Source organism: Macaca thibetana, chromosome X (assembly GCF_024542745.1).
Source record: "Macaca thibetana thibetana isolate TM-01 chromosome X, ASM2454274v1, whole genome shotgun sequence".
NCBI lineage: Eukaryota > Metazoa > Chordata > Mammalia > Primates > Cercopithecidae > Macaca > Macaca thibetana.
This window is the reverse complement of record NC_065598.1, coordinates 19680258-19695433: the sequence shown is the minus strand read 5'-3', so window position 1 is coordinate 19695433 and position 15176 is coordinate 19680258. Positions and strand designations below refer to the sequence as shown.

The following is a 15176-nucleotide window of genomic DNA, read 5'->3' as shown; positions in this document are numbered from 1 at the left end:
TGGTCAGCAGAAATTATAGAACATGGCAGTTCTCATAGCAGTTCTCATGTGAAAACCAGATGAGCAGAGGAGTAGATTTTGAAAATATTATTGATGACTTTGCTTTTTCTACAACCAAGAGCACACATTTTTCTTTTGGCCTCAGGCTTTAACATAGCTCGACAGGGCACTGTCAGCATCTCTTTGTTTGCTATAATGGTTTAATTTAGAGACCAGTCTGAAATAATGACTGAAATAACGACCTTGAGAACACCAAACTCAAGGTCGCCTGTTAAAATCCTAACCTCAAACAGTTAAAGCATTTGCGAAAGGGCCATTTTGATCTGTCTCTTACTAAGTAAGAAAAGGAAAACCAACTGCTAAAGAGGCTGTTCTGCTTTAAATACAACTCCGAGAGGACGGATTTCCTCTCTCTCCAACCTGAGCTATAGATAACCTTCATAAAAGAATCAGTTTCAGCAAGCAGTGACAGTCAGACCATAAGGCGTTTTCCAGTGGTTGGTGATTTGTCTCTGGGTCCAAGTTGGTTTTGTTTTTGTGTGATGTGAGCATGCTCAAAAATTCCTAGACAAAAGAAAATGATTTGTTGGTGGGATTAACATGGCTTTAGTTGAACAGTAGAGTAAGGTTGAACATTTGAAATTGAAGATGACAACACAGTGAAGAAATTGCAGAGATCTTGCTGCAGACCAAGGGCTGCTGTAGCCTGGGCATTTCCAGATTAGGATAATGAGATGCCAGGATGATGAAAGCAGAGCATGCTGTGCCACAGCATTTAGGAGGTGTGTGGATGAGGACAGGAAGGACACTACGGGATATGTGTTTCTCGGTTCTACAGTAGTGTGATGAATACCAATGTCTTTAATGCATTTCTCTGCAGCATGTGACAAACTTTCAACATCAACTATGAATTTGCCAAAGCCGACGGAGCCTCCCATGAGTAAACGCCTGTCTTCATCCACCGTGGCAATATCCTATTCCCCAGACCGAGGCAAGTGAATGTGTAGACTTGGTCTCTCCAGTTTGTTTCTTTTCTGGTGTGAGCATCTTAACTTTGGTCTTTGTGAGAGCCTCCTCTTGAGCCTTCTGCAGATACCATCATTGTCCTAGTCTTGTGGTCTGAATGTGGGAGCCCTAGGGCCTTGTCGATGGGACTTTGGAACGTGGCATGGCTCTTTAGAGCCAGGTCGTTGTTGAATAGAGGCAAGAATTAATGCAGCCTCCCAGTCTGAAAGAGACTGTTCTGTTTTCCACATTGCATGTAGGAGTTAGCCCGCCCAGGAATTAATTAACCAGTGGGCAGATGTGACCATTAAAGTAACTGCCTGGTCAATGATGGAATACAGTTGATTAACCAGAAAGAGCAGAATTGATAAGTTATAGTTACATAGGAGGCTTAGATATGTGAAAAAATGGGGTTCTGCCATCATCTGTGGTTTATAGGCCTGCCCATTTTGTAGATGAAAAGAGAAGCACAGAACTAATGAGGCCTCTAAAAGAGGAAAAGAATGGGTGGCACTCTGTTTTGAGTTGGGAGATGATGTGTATGGGACGTGTGCCAGTTCCAGAACCTGAGGAGATTTAACACAGTCTGCATTCTCACAAAGGCTCAGATAAGTCACTGAAAGTCTGTTTATACCTTTCAGAGTATATAGGTTAAGGAAATAAGGGAAGCTCTCCATGCACTAAATGTTTATTCTAAAGCAACACTGAAGAAGTATCAGGTGCCAGTGGAGTGTTTAGCACAAGTTATCACCAAGGGCAGAGCAAGAGGCTGGTTGCGACTTGGCAGAGGCTGGTGTGCCTTCCTGGTTGTTTCCACTGACACTGACCTTGTACCTCTATCCCAGAGGCATGTTATGTGTGTCAGAGACCCTATAAGGTTTATAACGCTACTGATCTGTGATGCAGTTCATGGTAAGCACCAGGAACCTGGAAGTGATGAAGAGCCGAATACAGAGTGAGGGAAAAGTTAATTCATTGCCATATATAATACATTCTAAACTGATATAAATATTTTGGTCATTGACTTCTAGATTATGAATACTACTATCTTTCATTACAGCTGATAATCAGTTGGCTGTTTGTATTTTTGTGCCTCTCACTTAATTTTTACCCTTATTGACATGTAAAAAGTATGAAAATATATATTTTTATACTATTACAGGATGACATTTTATTTAAAAATCAGTGTGTTATGAAATGTTTCTTAGCACAGGACCTAAAACAAGTGTTTTATAGGCATAATTTTTTTCTACTTGGAGTAAAGGGATTTTTTTTTTTTTTTTTTTTGAAACAGGCTCTCTGTTGCACAGGCTGGAGTGCAGTGATACAATCTTGGCTCACTGCAAACTCTGCCTCCTGGGCTCAAGCCATCCTCTCACTTCAGCCTCAAGTAGCTGGGACTACAGGTGCACATCACCATGCCCAGCTAATTTTTTTGTATTTTTTGTAGAGACGAGGTTTCGCCATGTTGCCCGGGCTGGTCTCAAATTCTTGAGTTCAAGTGACCCGACTGCCTTGACCTCCCAAAGTGTTGGGATAACAAGCATGAGCCACCATGCCTGGCCATAAATGATTTCCTGAGTCCATATTACATCTGGGAGGTGGGCTAATTCTCTGAGTGATACAGGTCACTGTACTGCAATAGCATATTGAATGGATTCTGGTACCTCGTGACAATTAATGCACTTTCCCAAACTCTAAAGGACACATTATTTGTTTTATTTTACTATGACAAATTCCAAATCCATCCTTTGTTCAAATATTTTTATTTTCCATGTTCTGCCACCCAAAAGTTAATTTGCACCATGCATTGTGTTATTTAAACGTTTTATTTTGTTTTGTTTTAATTTTGCTTTTTAAAATTTTCATTTGATTCCATCCCTCAGCTCATCGCATGCACCTTAGTCCAATGGAAGCCATTCTTGTTTCGCGACTGTTGACACCCACACAGTCTTCTTTAGCCAGAAGCAGAGCTTCAGTCATGCTCTCTGGGCAGGCCAGTGATTCAGGTAAAAGAGGCTAAGCTGGTAACACCAGGGAAAATGCCCAAAGAGGTTTTGGTCAGCCTAGGATTTACTCCTGAATTTTTGGATTTTGCTTCCTATTTGCTGGCTTTGTGAAATGTCTTCATTGGTTAATAACGTCTTCTACCAGTGTTTTACTGTTTTATGTTTCTTTTGAGTGTCACAGAGGTGAGTAAATTATTTTATGAGTGAGAGCATGTACTTTAGGGGAAGAGAAACCCACTTGATGAACTCTGCAGGTTAGTAGACTTCAGAGATGATGTGGCAAAATAGCCTGTAGACCAGTCTGGGGAGTCCCATAGCCAGCTCTGCCATTCACTAGCTCTCACCATTGGGGGTAAGTTAATTAACTTCTTTAAGCCTCAGTTTTCTCATCTATAAGATGGAGCTATTTAAAATTACTGTGAGGATTAAATGAGAGAGTGCACGCAAATGAGATAGCACAATGATTAGCACAGAGTAAAAGCTCAACAGAAGTTTAGAGCTTCACTACTGAAAAAGTGATCCATCGACCAGCAACGGCAGCAGCATCTAGGAGCTTGGTTGGAAGGCCCCACCCAACCTGCACATTGAAGTCTGAGAAACACTGGACCAGACCATCAAAGCTCTGCCTTTATCAAAGCAGATCAAGTCATCATGTCAGGATTCGTGGGGGCTGGGATTCTCTTTGTTTCCAGATGAGCAGCACTGTGTCCACCTAAGGTCAGGTCTACTCTCTATTCTCAAGATAGTGTACTCAGTGTGATGATATATAAATGACATAAAACTTCTGCCTAGTTGTAGCTGCTTCCAAACAGTTATACTGTTTCTGCAAAGAAGTTGTACAGATAGCTAATAAGTTCATAAGATGCTCAACATCATTAATCATTAGGGAAATGCAAATCAAAACCATAGTGGGTTGCCACTTTACACCCACTAGGATGACTACAATTTTTTTAAAAGGGGAAATAACCACATGTTGGTGGAGGTGTGGAGACACTCTTCCCTCACACACTGCTGGTGGGAATGTGCAGCTGCTGTAGAACATGGTCTGACAGTTCCTCAAAAACTTAAGCATGGAGTTGCCTTACGACCCAGCAATTCCACTTCTAGGTATACAGCCAAGGAAATTAAAAACATATGTTTGCACAAAAACTTACAATAGCCACAAAGTGGAAACAAAATGTGATATACCCATAAAGTAGAATATTATTCAGCTATAAAAAGAAATACAGGCCAGACATGGTGGCTCATGCCTGTAATCCCAGCACTTTGGGAGGCTGATGCGGGCGGTTCACTTGAGGTGGGGAGTTCGAGACCAGTATGGCCAACATAGTGAAACCCCATCTCTACTAAAAATACTAAAAATACAAAAATTAGGTGGGTGTGGTGGTGCACACCTGTAATCCCAGCTACTTGGGAGGCTAAGACAGGAGAATCACTTGAGCCCAGGAAGTGGAGACTGTAGTGAGCCCAGATTGCACCACTGTACTCCAGCTTGGGTGATAGAGTGAGACTCCATCTCAAAAAAAAAAAAAAAAAAAAAAAAAAAAAAAAAATACAGATACATACCGCAAGATAGATGAACCTTGAAAATATACTAAGTGAAAGAAACCAGTTGCAAAAGGCCACAAATTGTACGCTTCTATTTACGTGAAATGTCTGAAATAGGAAAATCCGTGAAGATGGACAATAGATGGTGGTTATCAGAGATTGGAGGAGGGAAGGAAGGGGAGTGACTGCTTAACGGACAAAGAGTTTATTTGGGGAATCTTGAAAATGTTTTAGAAGTAGACTGTGGTTATGGTTCCACAACCTTGTGAATGTACTAAAACCTCCAAATTGTGTGTATATGTGTATGTGTATATGTATATGTATATGTATTTAAAGACAGGGTCTTGCTCTTTTACCCTGGGTGGAATGCAGTGATGTGATCATAGCTCACTGCAGCCTCAAACTCCAAGCCCTCCTCTCACCACAGCTTCCCAAGTAGCTGGGACTACAGGCACACACCACCATGCCTGGCTAATTTTTTGGATTCTTTGTAGGGACAGGGTCTCACTATGTTGCTCAGGCTGGTCTCAAACTCTTGGGCTCAAGCGTGACCCATCTGCGTCGGCCTCCCAAAGTGCTAGGATTACAGGTATGAGCCACCATGCTTGTCCTGTACACTTTTTAAAGGGTGAATTTTATGGTATATGAATTATATATCAAAAAACCCTAGCAAGTAGGAAGTACCCCATTTTGAGAATAAGGAATATGTTGTGGTTCCCTAATAGCAACTCCAGGATCAGTGATTTGCTAGGAAGACTCACAGGATCCCCAGTGAAAGGATGCAAGCAAAGTCAGCAAAGGGGAAAGGCACATGGGACAAAGTCTTGGGAAGACCAGGCACAAGCTTCCAGAGTCCTCTCCAGTGGAGCCACTCAGGATGCCTTTCACCCCAGCAATGAGTTATGACAACATGTGTGAAATGTTGCCAACCAGGGAAGCTTTTTAGAGACTCGGTGCCCCCGGTTTTTACAGGGGGCTGGTCACATGCACCCCTTGCCCAGCACATACCCAAATTCCAGGTTCCCAGAAGGAAAACAGGTATTCAACTTGTTGTTTGTTTATGCCCAGTGAGCCACTCATCAGTTAAAGGCGGGGGTCGTCCCAAAATCTAAGTTCCCAGGTGCCGGTCAAAGGCTAACCTTGTAAGCAGGCTTTTATAGGGACGGCAGTCAGGCCTGCTATGTTAGCTCATTTTTGCACAGTCCACCCACTTGACCCTTGGCCAAGGTGTCTTTACAGAAAATTTTTCAGTGGGGCACCATACAGCAGAGGGTGAGACCATCCTGCAATATTGATCTCAGTTATGTCCTTTAGGGGTTCTGGGACTTAGCAGTTAAAGCAAATCTCATTAACCAGAAAGTCTGTCTTTTTTCTTCTCTTTCTTTCTTTTCTTTCCTATTTATTTATTTATTTATTTTGGAGACAAGGTCTTGCTCTGTTGCTCTTAGCCACGCTGGAGTGCAGTGGCATGATCATGGCTCAACGCGTCCTCAACCTCCTGGGCTTAAGTGATCATCCCACCTAAGTCTCCTGAGTAGCTGGGACTATAGGTGTGTGCTACCACACCTAGATAATTTTTTTTTTTTGTAGAGATAGGGTCTCCCTGTGTTGCCCAGGTTGGTCTCAAACTCTGGGACTCAAGCGATCCTCCCACCTCGGCCTCCCAAAGTGCTGGGATTACAGGCTTAAGCCACTGCACCTGGCCTTAGAAAGGTCTGTTTGGGACAGCCAGGTGACCTCCTCCATCAGTTGCTATATGAATCTTTTTACCTGGCCCGTGGCATCAACTCAGGCCCAGAACAGCTCTGGCCAGTAAGTTGAAACTGATCTGAATGCCTTCCAGGCCTGACGCAGTGTCATGATAATCATGGCACGCACATAGGAACTGTGATCCCCAAGGGCTCATGTGGTTCCCTGGAAACAAAGAGTTGAAGATGTTAGGGCACACTAGCAGGGTTATCATTGGTCAGGCAGTCACCAACGTGGCCTCCCACTGTGGTGACTGGTACCTCAGGGTGCTCAGTCCAGTGCAGGTAATTCAGCTCCGTCCCAGGTTTTATGGGGGCTGCCTGAGGCCATCAGTCCCAAACAGTTCTACCAGTGACCCTACTTCATCTTCTTGGCAAGTGCAGACGGCATCTGGAGGTGTTCTGTGGGACATACAGGAGCTGGCCCCACCCCTGCCAACTCATAGTCATGCTGTCACGTGCCATCTAGGCTCAGCCATGGGTCTGAGCCCAAGGTGCTTTCAGCACAGGGAGTTTTCCTTCAGGAAGGAGAGCGCTTCCAGGAGCAGTTATGAAAAACAGAGCACAAATGTCCTTCCCTATCCCTGTATCACCCCAGGTGTTGGATTATGTTGTTTTTCTCCATGTCCTATTCAATAATCAAAACTTTACATTTTCTTAATCATCCCCTACTCTCACCCAGACCTTTCAAAGAAAGGACAAAAGCATTTGTTAAAACCCATTTTTAATCCAACTTAACCAGAAAGATACATTGTGTTCAGGTATTAGGCTAAAATCCTAAATTTTCAAAACATTTTAAAGTAGGTTTGTATCACCTCTGAGCCCTTTCATCTTGATCATTTATCCAGTGAGCAGCCTAGAAAGGATCAATCCCTTTCCAGTGACAGCTGCATTTAGCAAATTGCTTTACTGACACGTGTAGTGAGAGAAAGGTAGAGGAAATATAGTCAGGATCTCAGTCTATTACAAACTGCAGCTACTCCAGAAAATTAAACACAAAACATCAACAGCAGTGACACTTTCTCCAGAGGGGATGGAGTTCAATCTGTCAGGGATTGCTGAAAGAGTCACATCGCCTGTGATGTGACTTGGAGCTTTTGTAGGAGTCATGTGTTGGGAATATAATCAGACTCCGCATCAGAAATATAGAGCCAATGAGCAGCTTGACTGGATGGTCCCATCAGAGAACAAGCCCTGTCTTGTGGGCACTTGTATGTGACCCAGTCTAGCAGCATCCAGGATCTTTTTATAGTTTTGGGCCCCATGAAGGGCATTCTATATTTATAGTGGTCCCTAGTCAATTTTTAAAACTCAGAAAGCGTGTCTTTTTCTAGAAATTGCCTGTCTTTTCATAGCTCCCTTTTTCCAGAGGCTCCATTACAAAAGTCCTAGCAGAAAAATCTACTACAGAGACTTGTTCTGATTCTAATATTTGGAGTTTAAATTCCAACCTACCCACTGCTGGCAAAAAGCAAGGAAGCTGTGTCTCACTCTCACTTGGAGGAGAAAACAAAAACCAAAGGCATCTCTTGGGCTGCGCTTTTTCCTTCACTTTAGCTAGCGTGCTACAGCCAAAAGCAGCCAGGGGGATCCATTGAGCCAACTCTCTTGGAGCTGCATTGGTCATCTTTAAATTGCATAGGTCACTTTTACCTCTAGCAACAGCTCAGCTGCTGTTTTATACCATGGATAACTTCATAGCCACCCAGGCATCACAAGTTTGTTCTCCTCCCTTTTGTCCTTTTCCCAAAATGTGATTTTACTGTGTTTCAGCGAATTAGGGTCATTCCAGCAATTCCCATTTCTGACACTAGTTGTGCCAGAGTTCCCCAAGACCACCCCAGGTTTGATGATTGACTAGGAGAACTTGGAAGAATCAACATAGTTGCATTCATGACTGACTTATTTTTTCTTTCTTTGCTTTTTTTTTTTTTTTTTTTTTTTTTGAGATGGGGTCTTTCTCTGTCACCCAGGTTGGAATGTAGTGGTGTGATCTTGACTCACTGCAGCCTCAACTTTCCAGGCTTAAGCGATCCTCCTGCCTCAGCCTGCAGAGTAGCTGGGACTACAGGAGTGTGCCCCCATGCCATGCTAATTTTGTGTTTTTTGTAGAGCTGAGGTTTCACCATGTTGCCCAGACTAGTCTCAACCTCCTGAGCTCAGGTGAGCCACCATGCCCAACCCATGGCTGTGATTTATTATAGTAGGAGGAAACATGAAAAAACTAGCAAATGGAGGAGGTGCATGGGATTAAGTCCAGAGGTAACCAGGTGCAGATTTCCAAGAGTCTTCTCCCAGTGGAGTCACACGGGATGAGCTTAATTCCTCTACCAACACGTTGTGACAACATGTATGAAATGTTGCCAGGCTGGGAAGTTGGCTAGAAACTCATTGCCTAGGGTTTTTACTGGGGGCTAGATATGTAGGTATCCCCTCCCAGGCACATACCCAGATTCCAGACTCCCACAAGAAAAGCAGATGCTTAGCATAAACCATACTGTTTGTATAAACAGTTTAGACATCCATCAGTTAATGGTGGGAACCCTTCCTGAAATCTAAGTTCCCAGATGCCACCCAAGGGCTACCCATGTAAGCAGGCCTTTCCAAGCACAGCAGTCAGATCTGCTATGTTAACCCTTTTGTGCACAAGGAAATCAATGTTTAGAGAGGTTAAATAACCTGCCCAAGGTGATCCAGCTATTAGGTGGCAGTGCTAGGTCTCTGTGGCTCCAAAGTATAGACTTTTAACCCCTGAAATAAACTTGAATAAACTTGACTCCTGAGTATGGGAGCCTTTTTAGGGTAAGATCCATCCTGTGTACAATAGAAAAGTATGATATTGATTGCCCAGGTCATATTTTAACAGAAATGTGTTCTTCCCACCTCTGCTCTACTTTTTCCATCTGTACTCTCTGTCCTTCTGGCTGTTATACTGTAACTTTCTAGTATTCCCTGTCTGTCCTCGTTTAGCTCCTCTTGGCCCTCTTAACCCTTCTTACAAGTCTTCACCCACTCGAAACATTGAGAAGAAGAAAGCTACATCTACATCTATATCTGGCGCAGGAGATGTTGGGAAAGAAGCCCTTGCAGGAGGAGAGGCCTCTCTGGTAGGTTTAAAATCACCCACCCACTCACTCCTACAAACCGTGTTCTGTCTGATGGTGTTATTACTTCTGTGCTTGACCTGGGCTCTCTGTTTCCATCAATCTCCTGGGACTGCTCAAAGCAGGAAAGGGTAGATTTAGTTCAAAATTTTAACCAACCTTTGAAAATCACTTAAGTTTTTGCATCATCTTAAGTCTTAGTACCTTGGAGCAAATTCTTAATGATGTCCTTGCCACAGCCTGCCCTCCAGAGGACAGGAATCAGAAGGAATGTTCTAAATATCCTCTGTCTTCCTCTTTATGGATATCTGATTCTGGGTCAGTCTTGCCTGTGCACCTAACTAGAACTGAGAATCTACATCAACTTTTACCTACAAAAGTAATCATTAAATATTCTTTTGAGATGAGGTCTTTTTATGTTGCCCAGGCTGACCTTGAATTCCTAGGCTCAAGTAATCCTCCTGCCTCAACCTCCTGAGTAGCTGGGACTACAGGCACGTGTTACTATGCCAAGCTTAAACATTTTTGATGGCATACGGGTACTATCAGTAAATTAAATGTTGAGCAGGCACCCCCAATTGTATCTGTTTATTTAGAAATTACACAATGCCATACTACTTTTGTTAGTTATCAATTGCTACTTAACAAATCACCTCAAACCTTGGCAGCTTAAAATAACAAATATCTATTAACTCATGGGTTCTTTGGGTCAGAAATTCAGAGTGACTTAGTGGTTCTGGGTACAAGGTCTTTCATGAGGTGTGGTCAAGATGTTGGCCAGGGCTGCATCATCTGAAAGCACAGCTGGGCCTCGTCTGAGATGGCTCATTCATGGCTGTTGGCAGGAGGCCTCAGTTCCTCACTGCATGGGCCTGTCCATAAAGCTGCTTGAGTATCCAAATGATGCCACAGCTGGCTTCCCTCCAGGCAAGCAATCGGGAAACTGCAGTGTCCTTTAAGTCACTAAGATCAACCCACGCTCAAGGGGAGAGGAATTAAGCCTCACCTGTTGAAGGGAGGAATATCAAATAATGTCAGGACTTATTTTAAAACTACTGCATTTTATAATGCCATATTTTCTTTTCAAATCTGTTGTGGCTCTTAGAAGTGCATGTTTTAGACTCTTGGATTTTACTATACAGTGGATTACTGTTGAAAGGGATTGATGGATGTGAGTGTGGGGGCCAAATGAGGACTTGGTACAGAAAAGTGTGATAGGGAGAGAAGGGAGCTAACCTTTGTGGATCACTTTCTGCCGGCTAGGCACTGATGTCTGTTCCCTTTTGCCAGGGGAGGTAATGGGAAGACCTACAGGACTAGATGGGGTTGCAGACCCCATTATACCATGTATACCATCAGGGGCCACAGCTCACTGTGTTGGATGTTATAACCACATTTTCACCCACTTGTAATTTTTTGTAGTGATTTTACATCTTTGTACTCTTTTCAGTTCCTATATATCTAGGACCATAATATGATTGTGTTGTTAACTCTTTGAAAGATAACAAGGAGAAGGAAATCTTTGCATTTTGAGGCTGATTTTTTTTTAACTGGATAATGTAAATGTGATGACCTCATCCTGCCTCCCTGCAAAGATGCCTGTCATGTGAAGCATTATAGCTTCATATCGATCCCTCTGAAAGAAAGCTGTGCATTGTTCCATCTGGAATATTAGTCTCATAAACTGTGGAAGTAGGGCCAGTCACGGACTGTAGCTATCCTGTGTCCCCTACAGGTGGAGAAGGTGAAGCGGGGGCAGCGAACAGCAACTTCTCTTCCCGTTGTGAACTTCGGGTCCCCTCTGAGAAGATGCGAGTTTTCTGGAGGCATTCCTAAGAGACCATCTTCTCCTGTGATATCCAAGTAAGCATGTCTCCCCTTTGCCAGACAGTCTGACTGTCATGAGTCTGTTTGCTCGGGCTTTGTGCCATCCAGTGTTACAGCTCCTGCTCCCCCGTGAGGCATGGCCAGCCAGAAGAGGTAAGTGAGAGACATGTTGGCCTTGGGGTTACCTGGCTTGACTCTCTGTGTATCTTCTGAGTGAAAGATCCTTTGCTAAGGGACCCCAGTGCATAACAGGGCTTTTATTTACCAAGATGATGCATTCAGCATTTTCTCTTTAGGTCCATGAATTCCATTTTCTGGTATTCTTCTTTTTCCAGTTGCATTTGGATTTCAGTGATTGCATTGGACTTGGGCTCCTCCTCACATTCTCCCCCACCTTGTTGTCTCTCTCTTTAATAGAGAGACAATAATAACTTGTCAGCCATGATCAGCAGTATTTTAATGAAGCAAATATATATGTGTGTGTTTTTAAGAAATGGGGTCTGACCAGGCGCGGTGGCTCACACCTGTAATCCCAGCATTTTGGAAGGCCAAGGCGGGCGGATCACGAGGTCAGGAGATCAAGACCATCCTGGCTAACACGGTGAAACCCTGTCTCTACTAAAAATACAAAAAATTAGCCAGGTGTGGTGGCGGGCGCCTGTAGTCCCAGCTACTCAGGAGGCTGAGGCAAGAGAATGGCATGAACCGGGGAGGCAGAGCTTGCAGTGAGCCGACATCACGCCACTGCACTCCAGCCTGGGTGACAGAGCGAGACTCCATCTCAAAAAAAAAAAAAAAAAGAAAGAAAGAAAAAAGAAATGGGGTCTTGTTGTATTGCCCAGGCCTGGAGTGCACTGACTGTTCACAGGCATAATCACACCACGCTATAGCCTCCAACTCCTGGGCTCAGGTGATCCCCCCGCCTCAGTCTCCCAAGTAGCTGGGACCTCTGTACCCATGCACCCTATGCCACCATGCCTAATTTTTGTTAGGAACTAGGTAAACTCACCAATGAAACCATGTGACTGAAAAATTTACGATAACTATGTGACCACCAACGTCTTAAGTCATTAAAATATTTTACTGGCAGTAACTGACAAGACTCAGTAAATAACTCAGTCCAGTAGGACAGTGGAAACCATCTTTAGTAGGACAGAGAAAGAAAGAGAAATATGATTTAATTTGGGAAAATAGGAAAGTTTTTATATAGAGGGAATCATATGAACCTTATTCAGTGTATCAGTTTAGTTCAGAGAATGTTGGATAAAACACAAATTTAATGAACACTTGCAAATTTGTCAAAAATATTTAAAGATGACATCAGCTCTTAAATTTCCAACGTGTTGCTTTCTAACAGAGACTTTTTCACTACTATTAATATTTTTTTTAGAGATCACTATGGTTTTGATACACTACTAATACCTGCCATTGATGTGTTTGTCCTCCATAAGGAAAATCTTTCCATAGCACATCACTGAATTAAAAGCCCACTTTTCTTTCTTACTTTATTTTTAGTTCATGCAACCTCTCTGTGCTAGTATTGTCCATCTTTGGTTATGGTATTGTTATCTTACCACCTCTTTAAATTTATTGTGTGGGCTCTACAATCCATTTCCCTCTGTCTTATTTCTGAGCCTTTTTCAGCTTCCACCCATGCATCATTACTCTGGTGTTAATTTTGGACATTTACATTAACAGAAAAGCCTAGTTTACACTGAGACTTTTACAGATTCCACCCTCTCTCTTGCTGGAATTTGGACTCATGGTCCCTGCAGGGATACTAGCTTGCAAGTTTCGTCATCATTATTATAAATGGTAGTATCTTCTATAGAAATGAGAATTATAGGTATACCTAATTTTGTCGTACTTTGCACTTCGCAAATACTGTTTTTGTTGTTGTTGTTGTTGTTGTTGTTTGTTGTTTTACAAATTGAAGGTTTGTGGCAACCCTGCATTGAACATGTCTATCGATGCCATTTTTCCAATAGTGTGTGCTCACTTCTTGTCTCTGTGTCACATTCTGGTAATTCTCAAAATATCCAAACTTTGTTATTAAAGCCATCATGGTGATCTGTGATCAATGATCTTTGATGTTACTGTTGTAATTGTTTTGGGGTGCCATGAATTGCACCCATGTAAGATGGCAAACTTAATGTGTGTGTTCTGACAGCTCCACTGACAGGCCATTCCCCCATCTCCCTCTCCTCGGATCTCTCTACACCCTGAGACACAGTAATATTGAAATGAGGCCAATTAATAACCCAACAATGGCCTCTTAGTGTCCAAGTGAAAGGAAGAGCCACAGATCTCTCACTTTAAATCAAAAGCTAGAAATGATTGAGCTTAGTGAGGAAGGCACATCAAAAGCTGACATGGACTGAAGGGTAGGCCTCTAGCACCAGTTAGCCAAGTCGTGAATGCAAAGGAAAAGTTATTGAAGGAAATTAAAAGTGCTACTCCAGTGAACACACAAACCATAAGAAAGGGAAACAGCCTGTATTAGTAAGGGTTCTCCAGAGGGACAGAACTAATAGGATAGATGTATATATAAAGGGGAGTTTATTAAGGAATATTGACTCACACAATCACAAGGTAAAGTCCCACAATAGGCCATCTGCAAGCTGAGGAGCAAGGAAGCCAGTCCGAGTCCCAAAACCTCAAAAGTAGGGAAGCTGACAGTGCAGCCTTAATTCTGTGGTTGAAGGTCCAAGAGTCCAAAAGCTGAAGAACTTGGAGTTCGATGTTTGAGGGCAGGAAGCATCCAGCATGGGAGAAGTAGGCCAGAAGACTAAGCCAGTCTAATCGTCCTTCCATGCTCTTCCACCTGCGTTTTTTTTTGTTTGTTTGTTTTGTTTTGTTTTGTTTTGTTTTGTTTTGTTTTGTTTGAGATTGAGTGTTGCTCTGTTGCCAGGCCGGAGTGGAGTGGCACGATCTCAGCTCACTGCAACCTCCGCCTCCGCCTCCCAGGTTCGAGCAATTCCCCTGCCTCAGCCTCCCAAGTAGCTGAGATTACAGGCATGCACCACCGTGCCCAGCTGATTTTTTTATATTTTAGTAGAAACGGGGTTTCACCATATTGGCCAGGATGGTCTCCATCTCCTGACCTTGTGATCCACCCACCTCGGCCTCCCAAAGTGCTGGGATTACCTGCTTTTATCCTAACCATGCTGACAGCTGATTAGATGGTGCCCACCCACGTTGAGGCTAGGTCTGCTTCTTCCAGTCCACTGACTCAAATGTTAATCTCCTTGGTAACACCCTCACAGACACACCCAGGAACAATACTTTGCATCCTTCAATCCAATCTGGTTGAAACTCAATATTAACCATCACAAGTCCACCTCTTGTCAACTTGAACCCATACACATCTCCTGAGATCATACATAATCTTCAAATAAAGACAAATAATAAGGTCATAATTACACCTATCCTTCCTACAACTGGAAGCACACCAATCCCCAACCCAAATGCTATTACATAAAGTTAACACTTAAATGCTAATATGATGTCAATAAATCTTATGTCACATGATAAAGGAAAAAGAAAGGAAATGAAGATAGTTTCTTCATCCACCATGACAGTGGATAAGGCATTCCATGGGTCCACAGATGGTAGTCTTGGCAGAAGCATTGCATGCAGGATAGACAAACCTATATCCAGAGTAAGTGTCTACATGCACAAACATGTTCTTAACAAAATAAGAAAGAAATACTCATGCAATTACAGTCCTCGTTTCTGCAACTGGTCCTGTGATCGTAGCTGGTATTGATGACTCCCTTCTTCTACTATCCATTCTGTATTCTCTTTGCCTTCAGCAAGCACCTCAGCAGGTCGTTGACTTTTACCTGGTGGAGTGACCCAAAGTTTCATTAGTGAAGGGTCTGGGCCATTTGTAGTCCTGCCTAGATTGGGCTGTTGTAGTGTTCCATTGATCT

General features: G+C 43.0%; 1 protein-coding gene across 22 annotated transcripts in view; it reads left to right on the top strand.

Moving 5' to 3' along the window:
- Positions 1-15176, top strand: part of MAP7D2 (MAP7 domain containing 2) — a 110796-nt gene that overhangs the window by 63378 nt on the left and 32242 nt on the right. For 8 of the 22 annotated variants that reach the window (XM_050775083.1, XM_050775082.1, XM_050775081.1 and 5 more), the window contains 4 exons: positions 881-991; positions 2892-3014; positions 9257-9417; positions 11150-11277. In XM_050775083.1, coding sequence (XP_050631040.1) covers positions 881-991; positions 2892-3014; positions 9257-9417; positions 11150-11277 — 523 coding nt within the window. The remainder of the gene's footprint in view (positions 1-880; positions 992-2891; positions 3015-9256; positions 9418-11149; positions 11278-15176) is intronic. The other 14 variants (XM_050775097.1, XM_050775096.1, XM_050775092.1 and 11 more) reach the window with 3 other exon arrangements.